Genomic DNA, 22,704 nt, shown 5'->3' with positions numbered 1-22,704 from the left:
AATTAACAAAGAAAATTAAAATAACGTTAGGATAGCCAATACAAAACAAAATTCAGATAAAATAATATTATAAAATTTAAAACTCAAAATAAAAAACGTCATAGAAAATTCAGAAAGTATAAAAAAACGGCAAATTAAAAACTGCGACTTATTAAACTATTACTTAGAAATTTATTTGGGCCCAAAAATTTAAGATTCAACCTTCGATTCTAATTCTGGAATATTTAAAAAAACTTAAACATTTTAATTTTTAGATAAAAAAAAATGTAAACCACAAACAACAAGAACTTACATATTATTTTGTAATCTAATTTTATTCATCGCATGTATATGCAGAAACCAAAAATTCTTCATTTCGTTTCTTATCAATTTTTATCAGAAACTTATAGTGATAATAAGCAGATTGTGACTTTTTTACTTTCTAATTTTTGTATTTAAGTACTTGACACATTTTGTTCTAAAAACCAAATTTTTTAAGCAAACAAGTTGATAGTATAATCGAATATAATACAAGATTTTATCAAAAACTTCTGTTGCTTGCAATTAAATCATTAAAAAGAAGTGTCATCGACATGGACATGCTATTATTCTTCTATAAAGTAATGGACTAAAAATTAAAAAACTTTTTCTGCTACGAGCCCGGTTCGTCTTCTTCTCTTTTCCAACACCTCCGGAGTGACAGTTCTCCTTCCATAAGCCCACCCAATCTTCACCATAACATCAATAAAAGCTTTGCTCATATTCGTCCCATAATTCCCCAACTCCCCTGTCTTATAATCCCACGGGAACACATGATGAAAGTTGTGCCATCCCTCTCCAAGAGCGCAAATAGCAACTCCTAGATTTTCAGTGGCTTTGACGGTACTGAAACCCACTGATTTTTCTTTTATTTTAAATTTTTTAATACGGACCTGTCGTACGGTTTAGTACCCCAAATATGAGCGACACTGTTAACAGACCACGTGGCGTGCAACATCAGGACGTATCGAAAAACGCAGACGGTGGTCCAAGAAATGTAGAGATTTTCATGGGTGTAGTACCATGGCACCAACGCTGGAAGTACGAGACAGAGCACTGGGGCGAAAATCAAGTAGTACCGCTTCTGGAACATGACAATGGGGTTGTTTTCCAAGTCGCTCAAATCAAGTTTTTTTCCTTGGATTGTCACTTCTGGGTGTTTGGGGACGAGGAGCCAACCCACATGGGAAAAAAAGAAGCCTCTGGAGGCGTTGTGGGGGTCGCCATCCGTACCAATGCATTTGTGGTGGACGCGATGGTCTCTCACCCAGTCATAAATGGGAGTTTGGAGAGCCATAGTTTGGAAGAAACACAACAGGAGTTGGAGAGGAAGACGCGCTTTATAGGAACGATGGGACCACAGGCGATGAGCTCCTGATGTTATCCCTTGGGCGGAGATAAACCCCACAAAAAAACCTAAAAAGAATGAACTGAAATTGGGGTAGTTACAAAGAAAACTTACCCCAAAGAAACGTAGAAAAAGTGCACTGAAAAGTTAGAAGGTAGTAAAGACCATGGAGGGCAAAAAGGTGGAGAATGAGAAGCAGAAGAATGTTCTTCCAGACCAATTTTCTGATTTCGATGCCCATTTTTGGTACGGTCTACTTAGTTGTCGCTCTCAAAGCGCAAATGACCGCGCAGTCAACACGATAACAAAAAAAGTCTCACTGAAGGGGGAAGAACACGTGGAAAATAAAAAAAAGTCTCCACACAAAAAATAATTTATTACAAACAAATTCTAAAAGTAAATAACGACTAGACTAGAAAGTTTCGGCACTCGAAAGAGTGCCATACCTAGATTCTCTCTTTAACTCCATCGTTTTTTGGTGGTACTAAAAGCCTTTTCAAGCCCCCCAAAAGACCAATCATTGATGAGGAGCCTTCGAGGGCCCAGTCCGTCTACTCCTCTCCTCCAACATCTTTGGTGTGACAGTTCTGAGATCATAAGCCCATCCAATTTTGGCCATAACATCGATAAAAGCAGAACTTAAATTCGTCCTGTAACTCCCCAACTCCCCTGTCTTGTAGTCCCACGGGAAGACATGGTGGAAGTTATGCCATCCCTCTCCAAACGCCCAGATGGCAACCGCCAAATTTTCGGTGGGTTTGATGGTACTGAAAAAAACACACTTATTTCTCTTCACTCTAAAATTTTCAGTACGGACCTGTCGTATGGTTTGTTACCCCAAAAATGGGCGACACTGTTAACGGACCACGTGGCGTGGAGTACTATAGTGTACCGTAAAATACACGTGGTGGTCCAGGAGATGTAGAGATCTTCTCCGAAGTACCATGGTACAAATGCTGGGAGAACCAAGCTAAGAATTGGGGCAAAAAACATGTAGTACCTGTGAACTGTCGTTGTTTATACTTCAAGAGTGGGAATTCTGGTACTACCTTCGTTGAAACATGACAATTGAATCGTTTTCCAAGTCGCTTAAATCCAGTGTTTTTCCTTTGGCGATGACTTCTGGGTTTTTAGGGACGAAGAGCCAACCCATGTGGGAGAAGAAAAAGCCTCTGGAGGCGTTGTGGGGGTCTGCGTCTGTGTCGGTGAATTTGTGATGGACGCGATGGTCTCTGACCCAGTCATAGATGGGCGTTTGGAGGGCGATGCTTTGGAAAAGACAAAGGAGAAGACGTAAAGGAAGGCGCGCTTTGTAGGAGCGGTGGGCCCAGAGTCGATGGGCGCCGGCGGTGGTGCCGTAGGCGGAAATAACGCCCATCAAGTAGCCTAAAATACATAATGAGAAACTCAAAAAAAAAATAAATAAAAGTATTGAAGAATGAGAATAAAAACTGCCTACAAATATAAAAATTAAGTAAATTATAATATGTAATAATAATTAAAAGATGAAGAATAAATAAAAAAAACAAAAATACATCAACAAAAAACGATTAAAAAAGGGGAAATACGAGAATAAATAGAATAGAAATAAACACAATAAATTTAAAAAGGTGAACAAAATTTTCATCTTCCAAAAAAAATTCTAAAATTTGGTGTAGTTGTTCTATAAACTTGAAATTTAGTACTGTTAACAATCGGGTTTAAAACAGCAACTTCTGTAAATTTGATGCCTAAAGCACCACACATTTCGAAATTTGGGCGTTGACAATTTTTGACTAGTTTTCCAAAAAAAAATATAAAAATTGACGTACTTGATCTATAAATTTGTAATTTGGTACAGATAACAATCAAGTTTAAAAAAACAGTTTCTCAAAATTTTATTTCTATGGCATCACACATTTCAAAATTAATTTTTTATTTGTTTTTAAAAAAAAAAAATCTAAAATTTGGCGTATAAATGTGGTACAGTTAACAAACAGACTTAAAATAGTATGTTAATCTTTCCAAATTTTATTCATGTGACACCGCACATAACGAAAAGATGTTTTATTTGTCGTAATTGTTTTATAAATTTGTAATTACATAATTAGGTACAATTAACAATCAGAATTACCATCGCAACCTCTCTAAATTTAATTCCGATAGCATCTCACATTTAAAATTATCGCGTTTATAAAAAAAATTGAAAATGTTTGATTCGTGTTTCAAAAAAATTCATAAAATTTGATGAACTTATTGTATAAATTTTTAATTTAGTACAATTAATAATCGGGTTTAAGATAAGCAACCTCTCTAAATTTTACTCCTGTATCCATCACACATTTCTAAATTATGGCGTTTATAAGAAATTTTCGAAAAATTTGAGCTCGTTTTTCAAAAAAAATTCTAAAATTTGACGTACTTGCTCTATAAATTTGTAATTTGGTACAGTTAACAACAAAGTTTAGAATATCAATCTCTTCAAATTTTATTTTAGTGACATCCACGCACTTCGAAGTTACGGAGTTTTAAATAATTTCTTTTTTACTTTTAATTCATCATCCAAAAAAATTCATTGCATCATTTGATGTACTAGGTCTTTAAATTTGTAATTTTCAGTTAACAATCAGGTTTAAAATAGCAATCTCTCTTTATTGTATTTCTGTGGCATCCTTTATTTCGAAATCAGAGCGTTTATAAAAAAAAAAATTTGTAATTTATTTTCCAAAAATAAAATTTAAAAATTTGACTTACTTGTTCTATAAACTTGTAATTTGGTACAGTTAACAAACGAGTCAATAAAAATAATCTCCCAAAATTTTATTCCTGTAGCATCACGCATTTTAAAATTATGGCGTTTATAAAAAATTTTTGGAAATTTTTGGCTTATCATTTAAAAAAAAAACTAAAATTTGACTTACTAGTTCTATCAATTTGTAATATGGTACAGTTAACAAACAGGTTTAAACTAATGATATCTCCAAATTTTACTCATGAGGCACCGTACGTAACAAAATAATACTTATAAGAATTTTTTGAGCATTTTTGGTTTGTCTTTCAAATTTTTTTTAATTTTACGTACTTGTTCTATAAATTTGTAAATATTGTACAGCTAACAATCTTTTTGAAATTGTTGAAAGCGTTTGAGTCGGCTTTCTAAAAAAAATCTAAAATTTGACGTTCAGACAGAAAAATCTATAAATAAAATTTTACCAAATCTAAAGAATAGGAAAAAGCGTCAAGAAAAATTTTAATACGAATGCCTCCCCAAATAATAAAAAAATAAAATTAGTAAAATAAATATAAAAATATAGATATAAAACCTAAATAAATATGTTAAGAAAAAGCTTCATCTACTTACCCCAAAAAAATGTGACAGCTCTAAACTGAAGCGTCACAACAAAATACAGAGCATTGAGTGTAAGAAGATGCAAAACAAGAAGCAAAAAAATGTTCCTCCACACTATCTTTTGGAATTCCACAACCATTTTTAAATGTTATCTGAAGAAGCACAAAGACCACACTGACACTTGCAAATATGATTTTAGGGTGATATTTATTACATTTTAAGTTATTTCTAAGTATTAGAAAGTCAGAAATTTTAATAGGCTTGTTTCATGGCATGCGGTAGTGTGAAAGTATTTGGCCCTAAGAAGCTCCCAATTTCTGAGGCTAATTTTCAGAGACAAAATTACTTAATTGTCTAATTAATTAAAGTAATTATTTAATTTTCTCGATCAGACAATTTTAATTTAAACGTTATACGCCAAAGTTGTAAGATTAGTTGCCTATAATACAACGAGATTTCCGCTTTGAATGTTTTCCTTTTTGTTTCAATTACCCATAATAACCACAGCCGATTTTTTTCTTCTTTTTGAGATTGTTCTTGAAAATTTTTATTTTGGACAATTTTTGAGTTTTTAGCTCTCTTAATACAGATAGTGGTTTCAATGTGATTAAAAACATTTTTTCGGAAAAAAATAAATTTTATTACTATGACAATAAATAATCGACTAGATAATTTCAACTTGCGACTTTTTCTTCACTGTTCAAATTCTAACTAAAGCATCACTGATATTACGAAGCGCCCCCTGTCCTCTTCTTCCGCTCCTCCAACATCTTCGGCGTCACAGTCTTCAAGTCGTACGCCCACCCAATTTTCGCCATGCCATCAATGAACGCCATGCTCATATTAGTCCCGTAATTCCCCAACTCCCCCGTTTTATAATCCCATGGGAACACATGATGGTAATTGTGCCATCCTTCTCCGAAAGCACAGATCGCCACTCCTAAATTCTCCGTCGGTTTTATGGAACTAAAAAGGATTTATTCCCTCTCTGTCCAAAAATTTTAATTACGTACCTGTCGTACGGTTTGTTCCCCCAAATATGCGCGACACTGTTCACAGCCCACGTGGCATGCAGCGACAAAACGTATCGAAAAGCACAGGCGATGGTCCAGGAAACGTAGAGATTTTCCTGGAGAAAGTACCATGGTACTAACGCTGGGACGACGAGACATAGCACTGGGGCGAAAATTTTGTAGTATCGCTTCTGGAACATGACGACGGGGTTGTTTTCCAAGTCGCTTAAATCGAGTTTTTTTCCTTGAGCGATGACTTTGGGGTGCTTGGGGACGAAGAGCCAACCCACATGGGAGAAGAAAAAGCCTCTGGAGGCGTTGTGGGGATCCGCATCGGTATCTGTAAATTTGTGATGAACGCGATGGTCTCTCACCCAGTCATAAATGGGGGTTTGGAGAGCCATGGTCTGGAAGAAACACAACAGGATTTGGAGAGGAAGACGCGCTTTGTAGGAACGATGGGACCAGAGGCGATGGGCTCCTGAGGTGATCCCTTGGGCCGTAATAAATCCCATAAAGTAACCTAAAGAGACAGTCAGAGAAAATCGTTTTACGAAAGTACTTACTCCAGAGGAATGTAAAAAAGTTACATTGAAATGTCAGCAGATAGTAAAGACCATGGAGAGCAAAAACGTGGAGAACCAGAAGCAGAAAAATGTTTCTCCACACCAACTTTTTGATTTCGACACCCATTTTGTCGTAGTAGTACCACCTAGTATGCAGCAAGAATAAATCTTTCAAAAAAACAAACGAGTATATATGAGGAACATTTTAAAAAATTCTGCGTAAACGGAAAGTGGGATTTTCTTTAAATTGGAATAGCTGCGGTTAGTCACGTACACGTACGACTTCCCCGAAAGTGGTACCAACTTTGAGAGTTAGATACTATTTTTTTTAAGCTCGGGATCAAATAACCATAATCATGTATCTTCAAATTATCTCAAAATTATGATAATTTGATCAAATAAAATTACTTTTATCAGTTCGAGTTTGTACTTTTCCTCTTTGCGTTTCGTGGGGTTTTTCTTGCATTGTTAAATTTCTCGCGAATGAAAGATATATAGATTTCTCCGGCCATGAAAAAGTACAGAAGTCTCATTTTTGGTGATTGTATTTTAATGATGTTTCGTGGATATGATTAACGCGGTAACGAGGTAATGACCAATTTAGACTATTAGTTACGCACGAGTTGATTGATAGGATAAGTCGGTAGTTTTTTTACTGATTTTAAATGAGTCGGTGTCATTTAGATTACTTCAAATGTAATAATTACGCAGATAAATAAAAAAATTATAAAATTTTAAAGTCAAGCTTTAACAGACTGAAAACTTTCTAGAAGGTTTAAACATTTTTAAAAATGATGGCGCAAACTGCAACTTGTTGTCTGTCGTAGTTCCGGAAATATCAAGCATGAAATATTTCAGAGCTTCAAAATTTTTACCCTATGGCGACAATCTAAAACTTCAATAGCTTCTAATTCAGTTATTTCTTGATGCACATAAAAAATTAGCACAGGTTTAGAATTTTCCTAAAATTCTGCGTTAAATGTACACCGATAACACTATGTAACAACAAAAATAAATATGTTATTTTTTTCATATTTATCGTTCTTGGGCTCAAAGCAACAATCAAAAAGCCCAAAGATTTGCAGAACACTGAGAAAATACCTTTGAACCTCAAGAAGGAGAAGAGTTGACAGAACATCTAGATCCAGAAGAACTAGAGATCAAACCAACTTCGCCAAAAGAAATAGCAAAGAAAATTAATGAAAACATCAGTTCAAAAAAAACTCCAGGATTTGACCTAATAACAGGAGAAATTCTAAAGCAATTACCAAAAAAGGCTATTCTTCAAATCACACAGCTTTTTAACGCATCATTCAGAATTAAGTATGTACCCAAAATGTGGAAGGTTGCAGGGGTTTTAATGGTAGCAAAACCAGAAAAACCACCGCATGAGGTCACCTCCTACCGATCAATTTCATTATTGCCGGTGCTATCAAAATTGTATGAAAAAATTCTACGGAAAAGACTAAGAACAGTTATACAAAAATAGTGTATTTTAATACAAGTTTATAAGCAAGCCTTTAAAACACGCACGACGAGTTTAAGAGCACGGCGCGTCAGCAGAGTGCTTTTAACGTCGTAAGAGTTTTAAAGGCTTGCTTATAAACGAGTGTTATACGCTATTTTTTATTACACCTATCCATTTACAATAATCCTTTAGGAGCATTGAAAAAATGTGAATTTACCAGAGATTTGGGAATTAATAGATGGGGTGACATAGTCAAAAGTCTTAGAAACATATCCACGACTAGCTTTACAACTTTCGTCCTTGTCTGTTGCTCGGATTCACTGGATACAGTGTATACCTACATATCTCTCTCGCTAGGATGGAGAGTTTTTGATTGACTAATTTTAAAACTTGACAACTTGAGATGAGCTTGATGGTCTTTGAACCTTTTTTTTTGAAGCTCATCTCAAATTTGGAAGGTTTGAAAAATCAAGCGTTACCCAACATGTTTTTGACAATGACCACCACATTGATGAAAGTTGTCTTCGTTTAATTAAAAATGTAAATAACTGTAAATTTCTAGACATTTATGAATGTCTACAAATATTTAGGAACAAAAATGTAATAATGAACTAGACAACGGCCCCATCCCCTCCTCCTCCCTCTACCTGCGCCAAAGGGTGCGCGTCGACAAGTTTTTAGTATATAAGGACGAATTATTTGTTAGTTTTTAGTTTAATTATCGCTCTGATGATGATAGCATTGCTATCGAAACGCGCGTCAGCATTTTTTGTAAAAATTTGGTAAAATTTGCTAAAAAATTGTAATTTTAATAATTTGTCAACACCAAGAATTGATCCAATAAATTTTCTTTGTAGAAAAGTGTTAGTCACACGTTGGTAATTCTGATTTTGTCATTAGTGTTTGACCTTAAACTTATTGAAAACTATGTTATGCACATTGAGAATTGTATCAATATCGTTTAATTGTGGAGCTATAAATGATCGGTTTTACCGCATTCATGTTGTAGGAGTCTCCACTTGATGTAGAAGAGCTTCGGCCTATTAAGGAATGAAAGTTTCAACAATAAAAGACAGCAAAACGAAATCAAACTAGTGATGAAAGAACTTTGTCACAAAATTTAGCAACATACAAGAGAAGTAACGTCTGAAACCTTTAAATTCACAAAACTTTGCATTCAAAGTTCTTTATTGACATTAGCTATGACAATTTTGATTTTCCATTTGAAATTCGAGTAACGATCTACGTCATGATCGCTGATTGGTTCCATCCTGACGAGAGAGAATACAGCATAAGCGTATCAGCGATAGGAATCAATGCAATAGGTAGAGACGGAAATAAAAATTCTTGTTGCACATGTTTTGTGTAACGTATGTCCAAATTTCCATATGGTAACCGGATCTATTATTTTCCAAATCTCTGGAATTTACACAATAAAATTATCTAAGGTTGTTTGTGAATCGTTTTCGTAGAGACGGTTAGCAATTGTTTGTTTACGTTGTTAAACACATTTTTTCACGTTTGTAAAAATCCGTTTAGAAAATGAGTGAAGATATTAAAAGGCTAGCAGAACATGCATAACTGCGATTAATTCTGAATCTACCCAACGCTGAGAAATATAGTGGTCATGCTTTCCGACGAACTTCATACAGTGGTGGCATCGATGAGTTGAAATGTCAGGTGGGATAGAAATCTTCGAGTGTGGCTAGTGACTATATTAAAGAATCTACTTCAAACAAAATAGTTGTTTCCAAACGCATTGCTGGTGTTCTAAACACATCGGTTGCTAAATCAACTTCATCAAGAGTTATAGACGTCCAACAGAAGAATGAAAATGAAAAAGCTTCTACTAGTTATGAATTAGAAGCCACAAACAACAATAACCAGCTTAAAGCGGCGGGCTTTGAAATTTCAAACAATAGTAATTGTAATTTTCATGTTTATTTATATTATCTAAAAATTGGTCCTGACATTTCACTATTGCTTGTTAGCTAGACAACTTTAAAGCTTTAGTGTTTTAAAGACTCCATTTTGCACGCTTTTGTGTGTTTTAATTTAAGATTATGATGCAGGAATAATAAAAAAGAATATAATTCCTACCCACCAGTTTGGATTCCGACAAAAACATTCGACAATCGATCAAGTTCATAGGATAACAAGTATCATCGAAACATTTCTAGAAGAAAAAAAAATATTGTTTAGTTGGTAATGTGTAACGTTTCGCAAATTAATAAAATTGATTTTTGATTGAAAGAGAGAAATCAAGAAAACAAAAATGACGATTTTCAAAACAGGATACAAACCAGTTCTAACTTATGGCTGCGAGAGCTGGGTCTTAAATTCGCAGTTGAGTAGCAAGTTGCAAGCAGCTGAAATGAAATACCTACGGGCAGTATAACTAGAAGAGACAAAATCAGAAATGAGACAATCCGGGAAGAAGTCGAGGTGGAACCACTAAAGAACCACACAAACCACACAAACCACTAAAGAACCACACAAACAAGCAAACAAACTGGAGCGAGACAAAGAAATTGGCTAAAGACAAAAAAAAATGGGCTAAGTTTAATTACGTAAAATAGAATCGACATGTAATGATACCTTACACGGAAATGTATACAGGGTGATTCACGAAGTTATGTAAATATTTAAACCAGTAATGGTCCCTAATATGGGGAGGTCTAAAAAAATAATAAAAAAAAATTACTGCCAAAAAGGACCCAAGATATAACGCTTCAAAGTTTTGGCCAAAACCGTTTGAGAACCGCTAGCGAGAGTGAAAGTCTTAATGTAAACAAACCCTTATCTCTTAGCTTCAACAAAAACTGACTTTTTGCGGCTATTAATCAGGTGGGACGATAGTCTTTTTAATTGCTTCAGTGTTAGTTTGACTCTGTGACGGGGATTTTTAAAATGTTTTCCAATAGTGAAATGATCATGATCTACGGAGAAACTAGTGGAAATGCTCTTGCGGCTCGCGAGTTGTACAGTTTGCGTTTTCCAAATCGACACGTTGCTGATTCTCGTGTGTTTGCAAGAATTATGCAGAAATTACGAAAACATGGTTCTTTTAAAATGATCACAAGAAACATAGGCCCCACCGAAAGTGATCGCAGATTGGAAGTTGAAGAGGAAGTGTTAGATACCGTTGAAGAAACTCCAGGTACCAGCACCAGACGATTACGACGAAAATGAGCTAGAAGATTTGTTAGACGACGTTCAGTTAAACATAAGGGCTCAAATGTGGTTTTTACAAGACGGAGCTCTTCCCCATAGTGCGCGCATAGTGTCCGTGTGGTTGAATAATAATTTCCACGAGCGGTGGATCGGAAGAACTGGACCAGTGTTGTGGCCCCCATGTTCTCCAGATTTAAATCGAGCCTACATTGACAACGGGGGGCGGCATTTTGAGCAATTTTTGTGATTTCAAGGTAACATTTCCATGCGTAAACACAAGGTTTTGTTGAAATCGCAAAAAACCACATTCGTTTTTTGTTCGGTCATCGTTCCAGTGACCACCAAAAGTTCTTTCCCCTGCACATTTTTTTCAACTTGATGGGAAAAATTTTTTTTTGGTGCCAAGTAAATGTATTTAACGTATACTATCCCCAGTTTAAATATTTACATAACTTCGTGAATCACCCTGTATAAGGTTTTGATAATATATACAGGGTCCGGCAACACTTGTGTCCACCACCAAAATCGTCTTTAATTTTAAAGACAAAATTTTAAAAATTTGCATACGCTTATAGTTGACAAAGCTCTAGAAGCTGAGGCAAAAATTTGGTCTTTTATGACGGTTTGTTTGGCGTCGCGACGCCTAAGAAGTGTAAGTTTTAGCGATTTTTGAGTTTTTGCAGAAATATTCGCGAATTCAAATTTTTTTCAACATAACTGTGATACAAATATTTGAGTTTTTATTTTAAATCTAATGCAAATTGTGTTTAAAATTTGCGAAAAAACGCTGTTTTATCAAGTTAGTTTTCAAAATTATGACGGCCCAGTGGCAAACAACGTTTACACCAAAATTTCACAAGTTACTTCATTTACTCGAATGAAGGTCAATTTTGATTAACTCGAGCATGTTGCACTTTTTGGACACCAGAAATCGTTAATTAACATCGACAAAGCGACGATTTCACTAAGTAAGACTTTTGTTACAATCTAAAGCGAACCAAAAGATAGATGTCATTTGTGACACAAGATGTTGACAGACCGGTGTAAACGTAGTTCCCAATTTTACGTAATGAAATTAGAAACTAACTTGATAAAACAGTATTTTTTCCTCAAATTTTGAATACAATTTACATTAAATCTAAAATGAATTATTCTTCAGTACGAGTTCGCCAAGTCATGAGTACGGACGTGAATATTGTTTGCTGTCTGTATTCAATATCTTTTTTAGATCAAAAAGATATAATCCTGTGTACAGGTTGTTTTAAGTCTTTTCATAGTAAATGTGAAAATGTAGATCTTCGTGGTTTTCACAAAAAGAAGTCTGCGTGGAAATGTGCTAAGTGCTGTGTTCCTCCACAATCATCTGCTGATCTTTATTTATCATCTGAACCCAACAAGAAAAGAGCACGTTATGAGGGATCATCGATGTCCATGGATGACATTATGTCACATTTTGCCTACCTTACATCTTTGGTCGTTGATCTGAGTGGTAAGGTCGATATGCTTCTTTCAGAGAATAAAAAGCTACATGTCGAGATAAGGAATCTAAAAGAAAGTGATAACACTCTCACTAAGATAAAACCATCTTTTTCGAATGTTGTAAAAGGTAAAGGGCAAGTAAATTTGTTAGATACTGCACAAAAACACTTCCCTACTTCTGTCATTGAAACAAATTGTAATGGATTTAATTTCACGCCTTCAATATCATTTAATAAAAATACAAAATTACCTAATTTTGATTCAACGTGTTTGTCGTCACTCAATCTCCCGTCCAATCTATCTTCGAACGTGCCTAAAGTCAGTACTGATGGTAAAAAGGATAACGGTGTGGATGTTAGTTCTCATAGCCCTAATTTTAATATGGAGAGGAATAATCCTAGTGATGTTGTTGGTTACAATGTCCGGACAAGATCCCAAAAATCTAAATACGTCACTGGAACTGAAAAGTGTATCTCTGGTCTGAAAAGTGTTCCACGTAAAAAGTATCTGTACGTAGGCAATCTTGCACTGGACACAACGGCTGATAATGTGCATGAGCATCTAAAATGTAAATTCCCGAATGAAGAATTTACAGTCGAAATTCTTCCTAAAAGAGATCATGCCAAGAGTTCTTCATTCAAAGTTACAGTCAATGAGAATATTTTCTCTTTACTGCTTGATGGTTCACACTGGGCTGAAGGAATTAAGATTAAAAAGATTTTTTTTCTACAGAAAAAATCAGATGTACCACCGATAAGGCAGGTCGAACCAGATGTACAAGTCAAGTAAAAAGTCTTTCAATTTATTATCAAAATGTTCGGGGATTGAAGACAAAGCTTCAAAAAATATATTCATCTGTATTGAGTGAAGATTTTCAAGTTATTGCATTAACGGAAACTTGGTTATGCCCAGATATTCAAAGCAAGGAAGTGTTAGATGACAGATATATTGTGTATCGAAATGATCGCAGTGAAAAAAATAGTTTAAAAAGCTCTGGTGGAGGCGTTCTATTGGCAGTTAATAACCCAACTTAATGTCAGCACCTCAACAGAAGAAGTCTGGATAAAAGTTTTCTGTGATAATCGTGAGTTAATAATTGGTTGTGCCTATTTTCCTCCTGGCTGCGATATCTTAAAATATTCTAGTCATCTTAACTGTTTGGAAAGCATCTGGGATAAAAATTCTAACTGTGATGTTGTTGTGCTCGGTGATTTTAATCTGTCCTGCATTGAGTGGTATCAAGTAAAAGGGAGCGCTGAATTTATTCCTATCAAAACAAGTCTTCCAAGTGAAATTATCGTCTGTGATACATATTTTAGTCTATGTTTTAGTCAATTTAGTGGTTTCAAGAATGTCTATGGAAATACTCTTGACCTGTGTTTCTCGAATTGTCTTGATATTGTTACGTCACTTTGTAGTCCATTAATTAAACCAGATGACTGTCATCCTACATTTACAGTCACTCTAGAAATAGGAAATAATCATGTTTTATTTAACAAAAATGAATGGTTTTATGATTATAATAATGCTAATTATATAGCTATTGATAGGTATTTGTCTAATATTGCGTGGCCTTTAATTTTAAAAAATTTGGACATTAATGAATCTGTTAATATTTTTTATAATTATTTATATTTTGCTCGTAACTTATTTACACCATTACTATGTAAATCATCAGCTTCTCAGTTTCCTCGTTGGTTTAACACTGAGATAATCAAATTAATTAAATTAAAAAAGGCCGCTCACAAGAAATATAAGATGTCGGGTAAGACTTTGGATTATTCTGTATTTGATAATTTAAGGCGTGACTGTAAGAAAAGAATAGCTGATGCATATGATGAATATTTGGTTCGAACTGAAATTAACCTGTCTAATGATCCAAAATCTTTCTGGAAATTTATACGAAATAAATCAGTTGATAATAGTTTTCCGCTACCTATGAATTTTAACAATACTGCGCTTCATGATATTGAGGCTGTTTGTGATAGTTTTATTAAATATTTTTCTAGTGTATACGTTACTGATAATAATGTCAAATGTGATTTTTTATATGACAATGTTATTAATATTGAAACAATTAGTATCACTGCATCAGATGTTGAGAATGCTTTACGAAAACTTAATGCCAACAAAGGACCCGGTCCTGATGGGTTACCATCTAAATTTTTTAAGAATCTTAAAGTATCCTTGGCACTACCACTTTATGTAATGTTTAATAAATCCTTACTAAGCAGCACGTTTCCATCAGTCTGGAAACATGCACATGTTGTTCCTGTTTATAAATCTGGCCTACGATCTAAGATTGAAAACTATAGACCTATTTCAGTTCTTTCAGTACCGGCTAAACTATTTGAGTCCATCATTTTTAATAAATTATTTCCCATCTTCAAAAAATTAATCTCTAACAAACAGCATGGCTTTTTCGATAAAAGGTCTACTATTACTAACTTGTTTCCTTAGGTCAATTTTATTTGTGAATCTATGAGTGACGGTATGGAGGTGCATTCTCTACATACTGACTTCGCCAAAGCTTTTGACAAAGTCAACCATTCTGTTTTAATACAAAAATTAGCTGCTCTTGGAGTCACTGGCAAAATGCTAAAATGGTTTCAGAGTTATTTATGTTCACGATCGCAGCAAGTCAAAATTGGAGCTCAGTTTTCGGTTGTAGAGCGTGTACCTTCAGGTGTTCCTCAAGGTTCTATCCTTGGGCCTTTCTTATTTCTTCTGTTTGTTAATGATATAGGTTTAAATTTCAAATGCAACTATTGCCTATTTGCTGATGACTTGAAAATTTTTACCGTTGTTAAAAACCCAAATGATGTCAAACTTTTGCAAAAAGATCTTGATGCTTTAAATAATTGGTGCAGAGTCAATCATATGTTTCTAAATATTGACAAATGTTGTGTGATTAATTTCAGTAGGAAAATGGTCTCTACTTTACCTATTTATACATTAAATGAATGTCAAATTCAAATTAAGACAGTTGTTAAAGATCTTGGAATCTTTCTTGATATTAAACTTTGTTTCACTTATCACTATGACCATGTGATAAGTAAGGCCAACAAAGTATTAGGATGTGTCAAAAGATATTGTCGCGATTTCAAGAACATCAGTACAATGAAAATTCTGTACATGACCTTGGTAAGGCCCATTCTTGAATATGGCAGTGTGATCTGGTCACCGTTTTATAAAGTTCACATCGACAGAATTGAGAACGTGCAATATAAATTTTTTAAGTTCATTAAATTGAAACTTCCAAGAGCTTTATTGTCAGATTATGATATGGCTCTTAGTTATTTACAACTGCCCAAGCTCAATCTAAGAAGACAATACATACGTATTTGTTTTATTTTTAATGTTTTAAATAATTATATTGATGCTGATGATATTATGTATTCACAATATCTACTTTCACATACCTTGCTATAGGAGTAGATCGGTGCCTGTTTTTCACATTAAGAATTTTAAACAAAATTATGTTAAGTTTTCTCCAATGAATATACTATTGCAGTCTTGCAATGATGAAGATATTGATTTGTTTCGGTATAACTCAATTGCAGTTTTTAAGTCTAAGTTAAAAACAATGTTGTAAGGTTATGGTATGTTGTGTTCTTTTTGGTTATCTGTTAAATGTTAAATGTATGATTATGTAATGGCTATAGTGGCGTCAATAAATTATTATTATTACCATCATCTTGTGGTCAGGACAATAGCTAATAGTTTTGACTGCACTGATGGCCAAATTATTATTGCCCATGGCCAGTAAATCTTAAATACTTTGATAGTTGAGTCCGATACTTTACAAATTACACCCATGAAACTTAATAATTACAATATGTCATTATTATTATTTAATGTTTATCTTCATAAATAAATTAAATTTTTCCCGAAAAGGAGAGATTTGTGTAATTGCAAAAATTGAAGAATTAATAGATGCACTGAGATCTTCGAATTTTGTCCAAGATTTTTGTAAATTTAACAAAAAATAGTAAACATAATTATAAATAATTAAATTATAAATAATAATTATATTCTGTTGTTTTAGTGATTGATCTATCTTTTAAAACCTTTAAATTACGAGAAATTTTTCAGTCTTTTCACCACCCCAAAGTCATAATTTTGACAACAAGACGTTATACTACTGTCTGGTTGTTCTCAAAATACGTATGTGTGAATTTTGAAAAGTCTACGCATGTGGAATGCTAAAAATTATTTCGCTTTCAGCCAAGTTTTCGTATTTAATTAATCAAAAAGTCATTAAATATTCACTTTACAAAAATTGGATAGAGCATTTAACATAGTGCACGTTGAACAGATTTATATGCAAAAAACAGAAACCAATTTACTCAAGTAATTTTCAAGTTATCGTGTTTCGAAAAATACATTGAATCTGCCTTATATTGAAATTTGTTCGAGATCTCCTTAAAAAATAAAGATAAAGGCAAATATTTATCACCTAAACTATTCTAAAACAATTTAAAATCCTAATTCATCAGATATAAAGTTCAAAATTTTGAAATGATTATCCTCAAAGCTACGTTCAGTTTGAATGAAAGAGAAAAATCTTGTTTCAGGCAAATTTAAGATTTTGTGCGTTTATGGAAAGCTTCAGTTGTAAACTATCCCTTCGGCTACAAAATTTATTTATGGTACCCGCATTTCTACCTACCAGACAGACTTCTCTGGTACAGAGAAAAGAGATGTTCAGTGCTAGACAAGGATAACATGCTTCGAATATGAAATTTTCTAAACACGATTTCTCAAAAACTATTAACTTTAAAAAAAATCGGTTTGGTCGGCATTATGTAAAATTAGTCTACGCATGTGGAGTGCTAAAAATTATTTCGCTTTTAGCCAAGTTTTCATATTTAATTAATTAAAAAGTCATTAAAGAATCATTTTACAAAAATTATATACATATAGCATTCAACATAGTGCACGTTGAACAGATTCATATGCAAAAAGCAGAAAGCAATTTACTCAAATAGTTTTCGAGTAATCGTGTTTGGAAAAATACATTGAATTTGCCCTATACTGAATTTTGTTCGATATCCCCTTAAATCTAAAATGACAACGATATTTTAAACACATTTATATCGAAAAAAAATTAATTTAGAAGTTGATTTCACAAACCCTCACAATTATCTAAAAATTACATTTTTAAGTACATTTTTAAGGCGTTGCGACGCCGAAACTATCTATGATAAAAAACAAATTTTTGCGTTAGCGTCTATGTAATAATGTATGTATAAACAAAATCGTAAACGCAACGGCGAAAAACGCATATTTCTATTTGTCATAGTTCCAGAGATATTGAGCACTGAAAATTCCGGAACTAAAAATTTACCGTCCAAAACGTACGTAAAAGAATAAAACAGTTTTGGACTTTGCATGAAATTCTACATCAAATAAGCACCAACATCTAAAGTTTGATACTGAAATAAACGAAATATTGATCAAATTAGGTTTTCTGAGTAATTTTTTTAATACATTTTTAATAAGCTTTTACCCAGAGAAAGCAATGTTTAACACTTTTAAATTTACATCAATCGAAAGAAAAGCTCGAGATCATTCAACTGGACCAATCTTAGATCGGTAGAGCAAATAGTTTACGAGTGAGCGTCAATAAACTAAAAATTTTAAATAAATAAAGTCAAAATTTTTTTTTTCGAAAAAAATTGATTATCGAATTTTGGATATTTAAAAACGGATTCTAATCAACAAAAGCGCAAGATACACGATGGCAAAAACCACATCTTTTTATCTGTCTTAATTCCGGAGATATTGAACACTAAATATTTCGGAGCTTCAAAATTTTTTCAACCATCAACTTTTCTATGGCTGAAAACGGATTCGAGGCAATAAAAGTGCGACAAAAATGATGCCACAAACCGTATCTTTCTCTCTATCGTAGTTCCAGAGAAATCGAGCATGGAAAATTCCGGAACTTTTTTTTCGAATTTATACTGGTTTAAATTTTTGATTGTTAACTTCCTGAAAACTCTGAAAATCTAAGTTTTCAAGAATAGAAATATAGTCTAAGTTCTAAGAATTTTAATAATAACGATAATAATAATCAAAAATTGCTTGAAATAGTTACTTCTATCACAAAAAGTCCTTCATTAATTAACTAAATTTTACTTAATTCACGTGTGAATTAACATCGTTAAAGTCATTAAAATACCTTTTTAAAGTTCTGATTTTTAATTAATTAAATAACGCAAATGTTACGTATATAAGAGCTTCCAGTAATTACAAAACTTGAAGAACGACCATCGGGGTACAGACCTGTAACAACTCCTCAAGAAACGCAAGTAGTAACAGTAAAAATTACGAATTTTTTCACTTTTTTCTTTCAGATGCTGCTCTTCTTCTGCTCCTGCTTCCTTCTCCTCCTTTACTTCGGCTTCAAAACAAGATACAACCATTGGAAAAACCAAAATGTCCCTTTCGCCGCTCCGTTCCTCATCTTCGGCAACTTATATGAAGTGGTAATCCGAAAAGAACACCTCTTCAAAAAAGTCCGCACCATCTACAACAACTTCTCCACACCATACGTCGGCATCTTCTTCTTCCACAAACCGGCTCTCCTCGTCCGAAGCCCCACCATCCTAAAAAACATTCTCATCAAAGACTTTGAGAACTTCGCCAACAGAGACTTGGCCAGAAAACTAACAGCAGATCCTCTGGCATTTTACACTTTGTTCTTCATGCGGGACGAAGAGTGGCGCAACTTGAGGGGTAAATTCTCTGGGGCTTTCACCTCAGCGACTGTTGGGGCCATGTTGAAACTGATGCAAGAACGCGGGAAGAAGTTCTGCGCGCATTTGGAGCAGTACGACGGAAAGACGGTGGAGATGAAGGCTCTGATGAAGAGACTATCGACGGATGTCACCGCGTCGTGTGCTCTTGGGGTTGGAACGGATTGCTTCGCCAACGAGAAGTCCGAGTTCTTTGAAATGACTAACAGGTTGATGGATCCGAAGAGCATGATCAGGAGTGTTTCGATTTTCAGCTACTTCTTCATGCACGCGTTTGTTAAGATGTTCAATTTTACGTTCGCCGATCGTAAAGCTACTGACTACTTAGGAGGAGTGTTCCAGAAGGTGGTTGAAGAGCGGAAGAAGGGAGAGTGTGCAAGAAACGACTTCGTGGATGTCGTCATCGGCTTGGAGAAGAAGCACGAAGTTATCAGCGATGATAAGAAAAATGGTACGTTGGAGTACCATTAACACCCTCTGATGGTCTTTTTTAGACGTGGCGGCGGTCCTAGCCCAGGTGTTAACTTTCTTTGGTGCTGGCACCGACACCATTGGGATAATTCTCGCGTTCACTTTCTTCGAGTTGGCTCAGAAACCGGAAATCCAGGATAAGTTAAGGAAGCACGTCCGACTAGCGTTTGAAGAAAATTCTTCCATTGAGACCATCCACGAAATGAAGTATTTGGACATGGTGGTCAATGGTAAGATTCCAACCATTTCGCCCAGATCCAACTGGAATTTTCCAGAATCCCTCCGGAAATACCCATTGGCAGGAATCCTCCTCCGCACCACGAAAGATGACTACTTCATTGAAGAAACCGGTTTTACTCTTCGGAAAGGAACGTCCATCTTAGTCCCAGTTTCCGGGTTGCATTACGACCCGGAATTTTTCCCGAACCCGGACTCGTACGATCCTGAGCGCTTCAATGAGGAGAATAAAAGTAAAATTCCAAGATACGTGTTTCTGCCTTTTGGTGATGGACCAAGACATTGCATTGGTAACTTTATCTTCAACTAGTGGTGTCTTCATCTTCGGTTTCAGGGAAGAAGTTCGCCGTGACGGTCATCAAACTGGCTCTTGCCCTCATTGTAAAAGACTTCGAGTTTGAAACGACTCCAGAGACTGTTAAATCGTTGGATTTTGATCCCGCTTCCACTGCTTTCGTGCAGAACAGAGGAGGACTCTTCTTGAAGGTCCGTCGCGTTGGGGAAACCTTCTAGGTGGTGTTTGAAGTAGGTTTAAATGTAGAAAATTCTTGGATTGGGGATAAGAAATTTAATAAAAGCGTTTAGAGAAACGACAGTTTGTCTCCATTCCCACCAGATTTGACACCTATTCCCACTTTTTTTCGCACTTTCAATGCGCACCACGTCTCATGGTACCCTCATCTCTCATTACCATGATCTCATTGTTTAACCTCGCGCCCGTGTCCATCACCGATAAACAAATCGATCTCTTATGCAACTGAATTAAAATTCCAAAGAAGTGAATAGAGGCGTCTCCACATGAATACAAAGAAGTCCACGTAAACAATCTTGCGATGAAGCAATATTTTGATTAAATCGGCCAACCCATAAAAGTGGCCAAGATTATTCAAATTTATGACATAGGGGCGACCCAACAGAAGAAGAATTAGGTAACCGCGTGGGAGGGAGAAAATGACAATACTTACGCACACCATGCAGATTTTTTACCATTCTCATGATGGTGCGGCTGCAACTCTCGCTGATTTTGCTGGTGAGTTCAATGGGTAAAAAACTTGTTTAATTGTGGAAATTGCAGATTGGTGGAACGTGGGCCAGTCCGTTCCTGTCCAACGCGCCACGGGTCTTAAGCAACTTGTTGTCTTCAGCGTCGGCATCGGCGTCGTCACCGTTGGTCGGCAACATCGCTGATCTTCGCCAAAAAGAAAATCTTCGGGAAAAGGATCCTCTGGAAGACGACGACTTCTTCAAGTTTGAAGAACAAGCGGCGTCGCCACCACCGCCGAATTTCCTGCAAAGAAAACTCGATAAAATTGTGGAAAAAGTCCGATTTTTTTCGAATTTAGGAGCAGGTTCTGGATCAAACGCCATCCAGCCCAGCGACGACGATTTTGAGAGAGATTTCAATGCCGATTTTAGCAAAGAAGAGATTCAGAGTGGGTACGTTTATGAAAAGCCCGCGAAAATCGAACAAGAAGTTAAACAAATGACTGATGGGGCGTTCAGTCCTGCCAACATTGGGGTGTTTTTTGTGGAGTTGTTTGGGAGTTTGGTCGGATTGGTTTATGGCGCTGCGGCGCAGTTGAATTATCCTGGGGCGACGACGACGGCGGCGCCGGAAGTTTGAAGAGTGTTGGTGGAATTTTGTGGCGGAAAAGATTCTGAGGAAATTGTTGGTGTAACTAACAATAAGTGAAATTTTAATAAAAATTGGCGAAATTTGAAGGTAGTTTTGATTTGGGAGTGGATTCAATGCAATTTGAATGACATTTTTTTAAGCAAAGGTAAGTGTTGGGTGTCTGGAGGTTAAAAAAGGGCATGAAACTACCAAAAAACAGTCTAAAATCTTTTGAAATTTTGTCATTTTTAGACACTTTATTAATAAGCTCTCAAAAATTTATAGACGCTCAAAAATTGGAGAAGTATACAAAATAGTAAATTACTCAACGTGTGAGGTAAATTGAATATTACTCACGTGTGGCCTGCTTACTTATGAGTCGAAAGAGAGAGCTAAAAAAGTAAAAATGTCCGACTTTTAAATCGAAATTTGCAGTGTCAAAAATTATAAATCTTCTATTTACAAATTAATTATCACACAGGACTGGTAAACTTTTGAAAAATAGTAAGAAAAAATTTACTTAGATTTTTAAAGCAGACTTTAGAGTTCCGATTTTAAAACTGAAAAAATTTACGCTTAAATGCAAAATTTTTGAAAACTCAAAACAATTCAAAATGTTTGTAGTGTAGAAATTGCAATTTTAACTTAATACTAAAATTTAAGAAAAACTTTTAAGTAACTAACTTTTAAGTAACTAATAAAATTTAAAAAAAAAACAAAACAATTAAAATTTGAAAAGTAAAGAATTGCAGATTTGCTACTTTCAAATTAAAAAATTTCAAACAAGAATGCGAAATTTTTGAATAATTTTAGTAGAAATTTCTAAAATTGCAATTTTAGCACCTCAAATTTGAACATTTTTAGAGTGAAGAATTAGAAAATTAAAATTTTTTTTGAATAATTTAAACATGAAATTTGAAAAATTGCAATCTTAACATGCAGATTTTACAAATTTCAGAGTAATGACAAAACATCAACTTTGTTATTTAATAATTAAAAGTTTTCTTACAAAAAGTTAAAATTTTTAAAAATCCAATAGTTAAGGAAAAAATTCAAAAATTTCAATTTTAACAATACAAAAAATGTGATATTTTCAAGTTCAAAATTCAAAATTTTTGAAAAAATGCGGCAGAAATTTTTACAAGCAAAATTTGATGTATTTAAGAGTAAAAAATTAAAGATTTTATGTTTTAAAAATTTTTGAAAAGTAATTAAAAAACTGC

The 22,704-nt window shown here is 34.5% G+C and overlaps 3 protein-coding genes and 2 pseudogenes across 3 annotated transcripts; 2 read left to right on the top strand and 3 right to left on the bottom strand.

Annotated features, from left to right (window-relative positions):
• Positions 1-614: 614 nt before the first annotated feature.
• Positions 615-1,607, bottom strand: LOC148177279 (acyl-CoA Delta-9 desaturase pseudogene; annotated as a pseudogene).
• Positions 1,608-1,883: 276 nt separating this feature from the next.
• LOC148177278 (acyl-CoA Delta-9 desaturase-like) lies at positions 1,884-4,833 on the bottom strand. The gene is made up of 5 exons (XM_088033292.1): positions 4,739-4,833; positions 4,263-4,271; positions 2,416-2,772; positions 2,184-2,366; positions 1,884-2,133 (listed from the first exon to the last, which is right to left on the bottom strand). Exons 1-5 carry the CDS (start codon positions 4,831-4,833, stop codon positions 1,884-1,886), a joined length of 894 nt encoding a protein of 297 aa, XP_087889418.1.
• Positions 4,834-5,422: 589 nt separating this feature from the next.
• On the bottom strand, positions 5,423-6,400 carry LOC148177277 (acyl-CoA Delta-9 desaturase pseudogene; annotated as a pseudogene).
• Positions 6,401-12,058: 5,658 nt separating this feature from the next.
• LOC148177276 (cytochrome P450 6j1-like) lies at positions 12,059-20,595 on the top strand. The gene is made up of 6 exons (XM_088033291.1): positions 12,059-12,095; positions 12,144-13,168; positions 18,757-19,609; positions 19,653-19,859; positions 19,905-20,156; positions 20,201-20,595. Exons 1-6 carry the CDS (start codon positions 12,059-12,061, stop codon positions 20,377-20,379), a joined length of 2,553 nt encoding a protein of 850 aa, XP_087889417.1. The 3' UTR covers positions 20,380-20,595.
• A 233-nt stretch (positions 20,596-20,828) lies between these two features.
• On the top strand, positions 20,829-21,577 carry LOC148177275 (uncharacterized). The gene is made up of 2 exons (XM_088032908.1): positions 20,829-20,896; positions 20,942-21,577. Exons 1-2 carry the CDS (start codon positions 20,861-20,863, stop codon positions 21,488-21,490), a joined length of 585 nt encoding a protein of 194 aa, XP_087889034.1. The 5' UTR covers positions 20,829-20,860; the 3' UTR covers positions 21,491-21,577.
• The last annotated feature ends 1,127 nt before the right edge of the window (positions 21,578-22,704 follow it).

This window comes from Gnatocerus cornutus, chromosome 3, assembly GCF_029298725.1.
Source record: "Gnatocerus cornutus isolate USDA-ARS CGAHR chromosome 3, icGnaCorn1.1, whole genome shotgun sequence".
In the NCBI taxonomy this organism is placed as follows: Eukaryota; Metazoa; Arthropoda; class Insecta; order Coleoptera; family Tenebrionidae; genus Gnatocerus; species Gnatocerus cornutus.
Note: the sequence above shows the minus strand (reverse complement) of the source record. Positions and strands in the feature narration are given on the sequence as shown.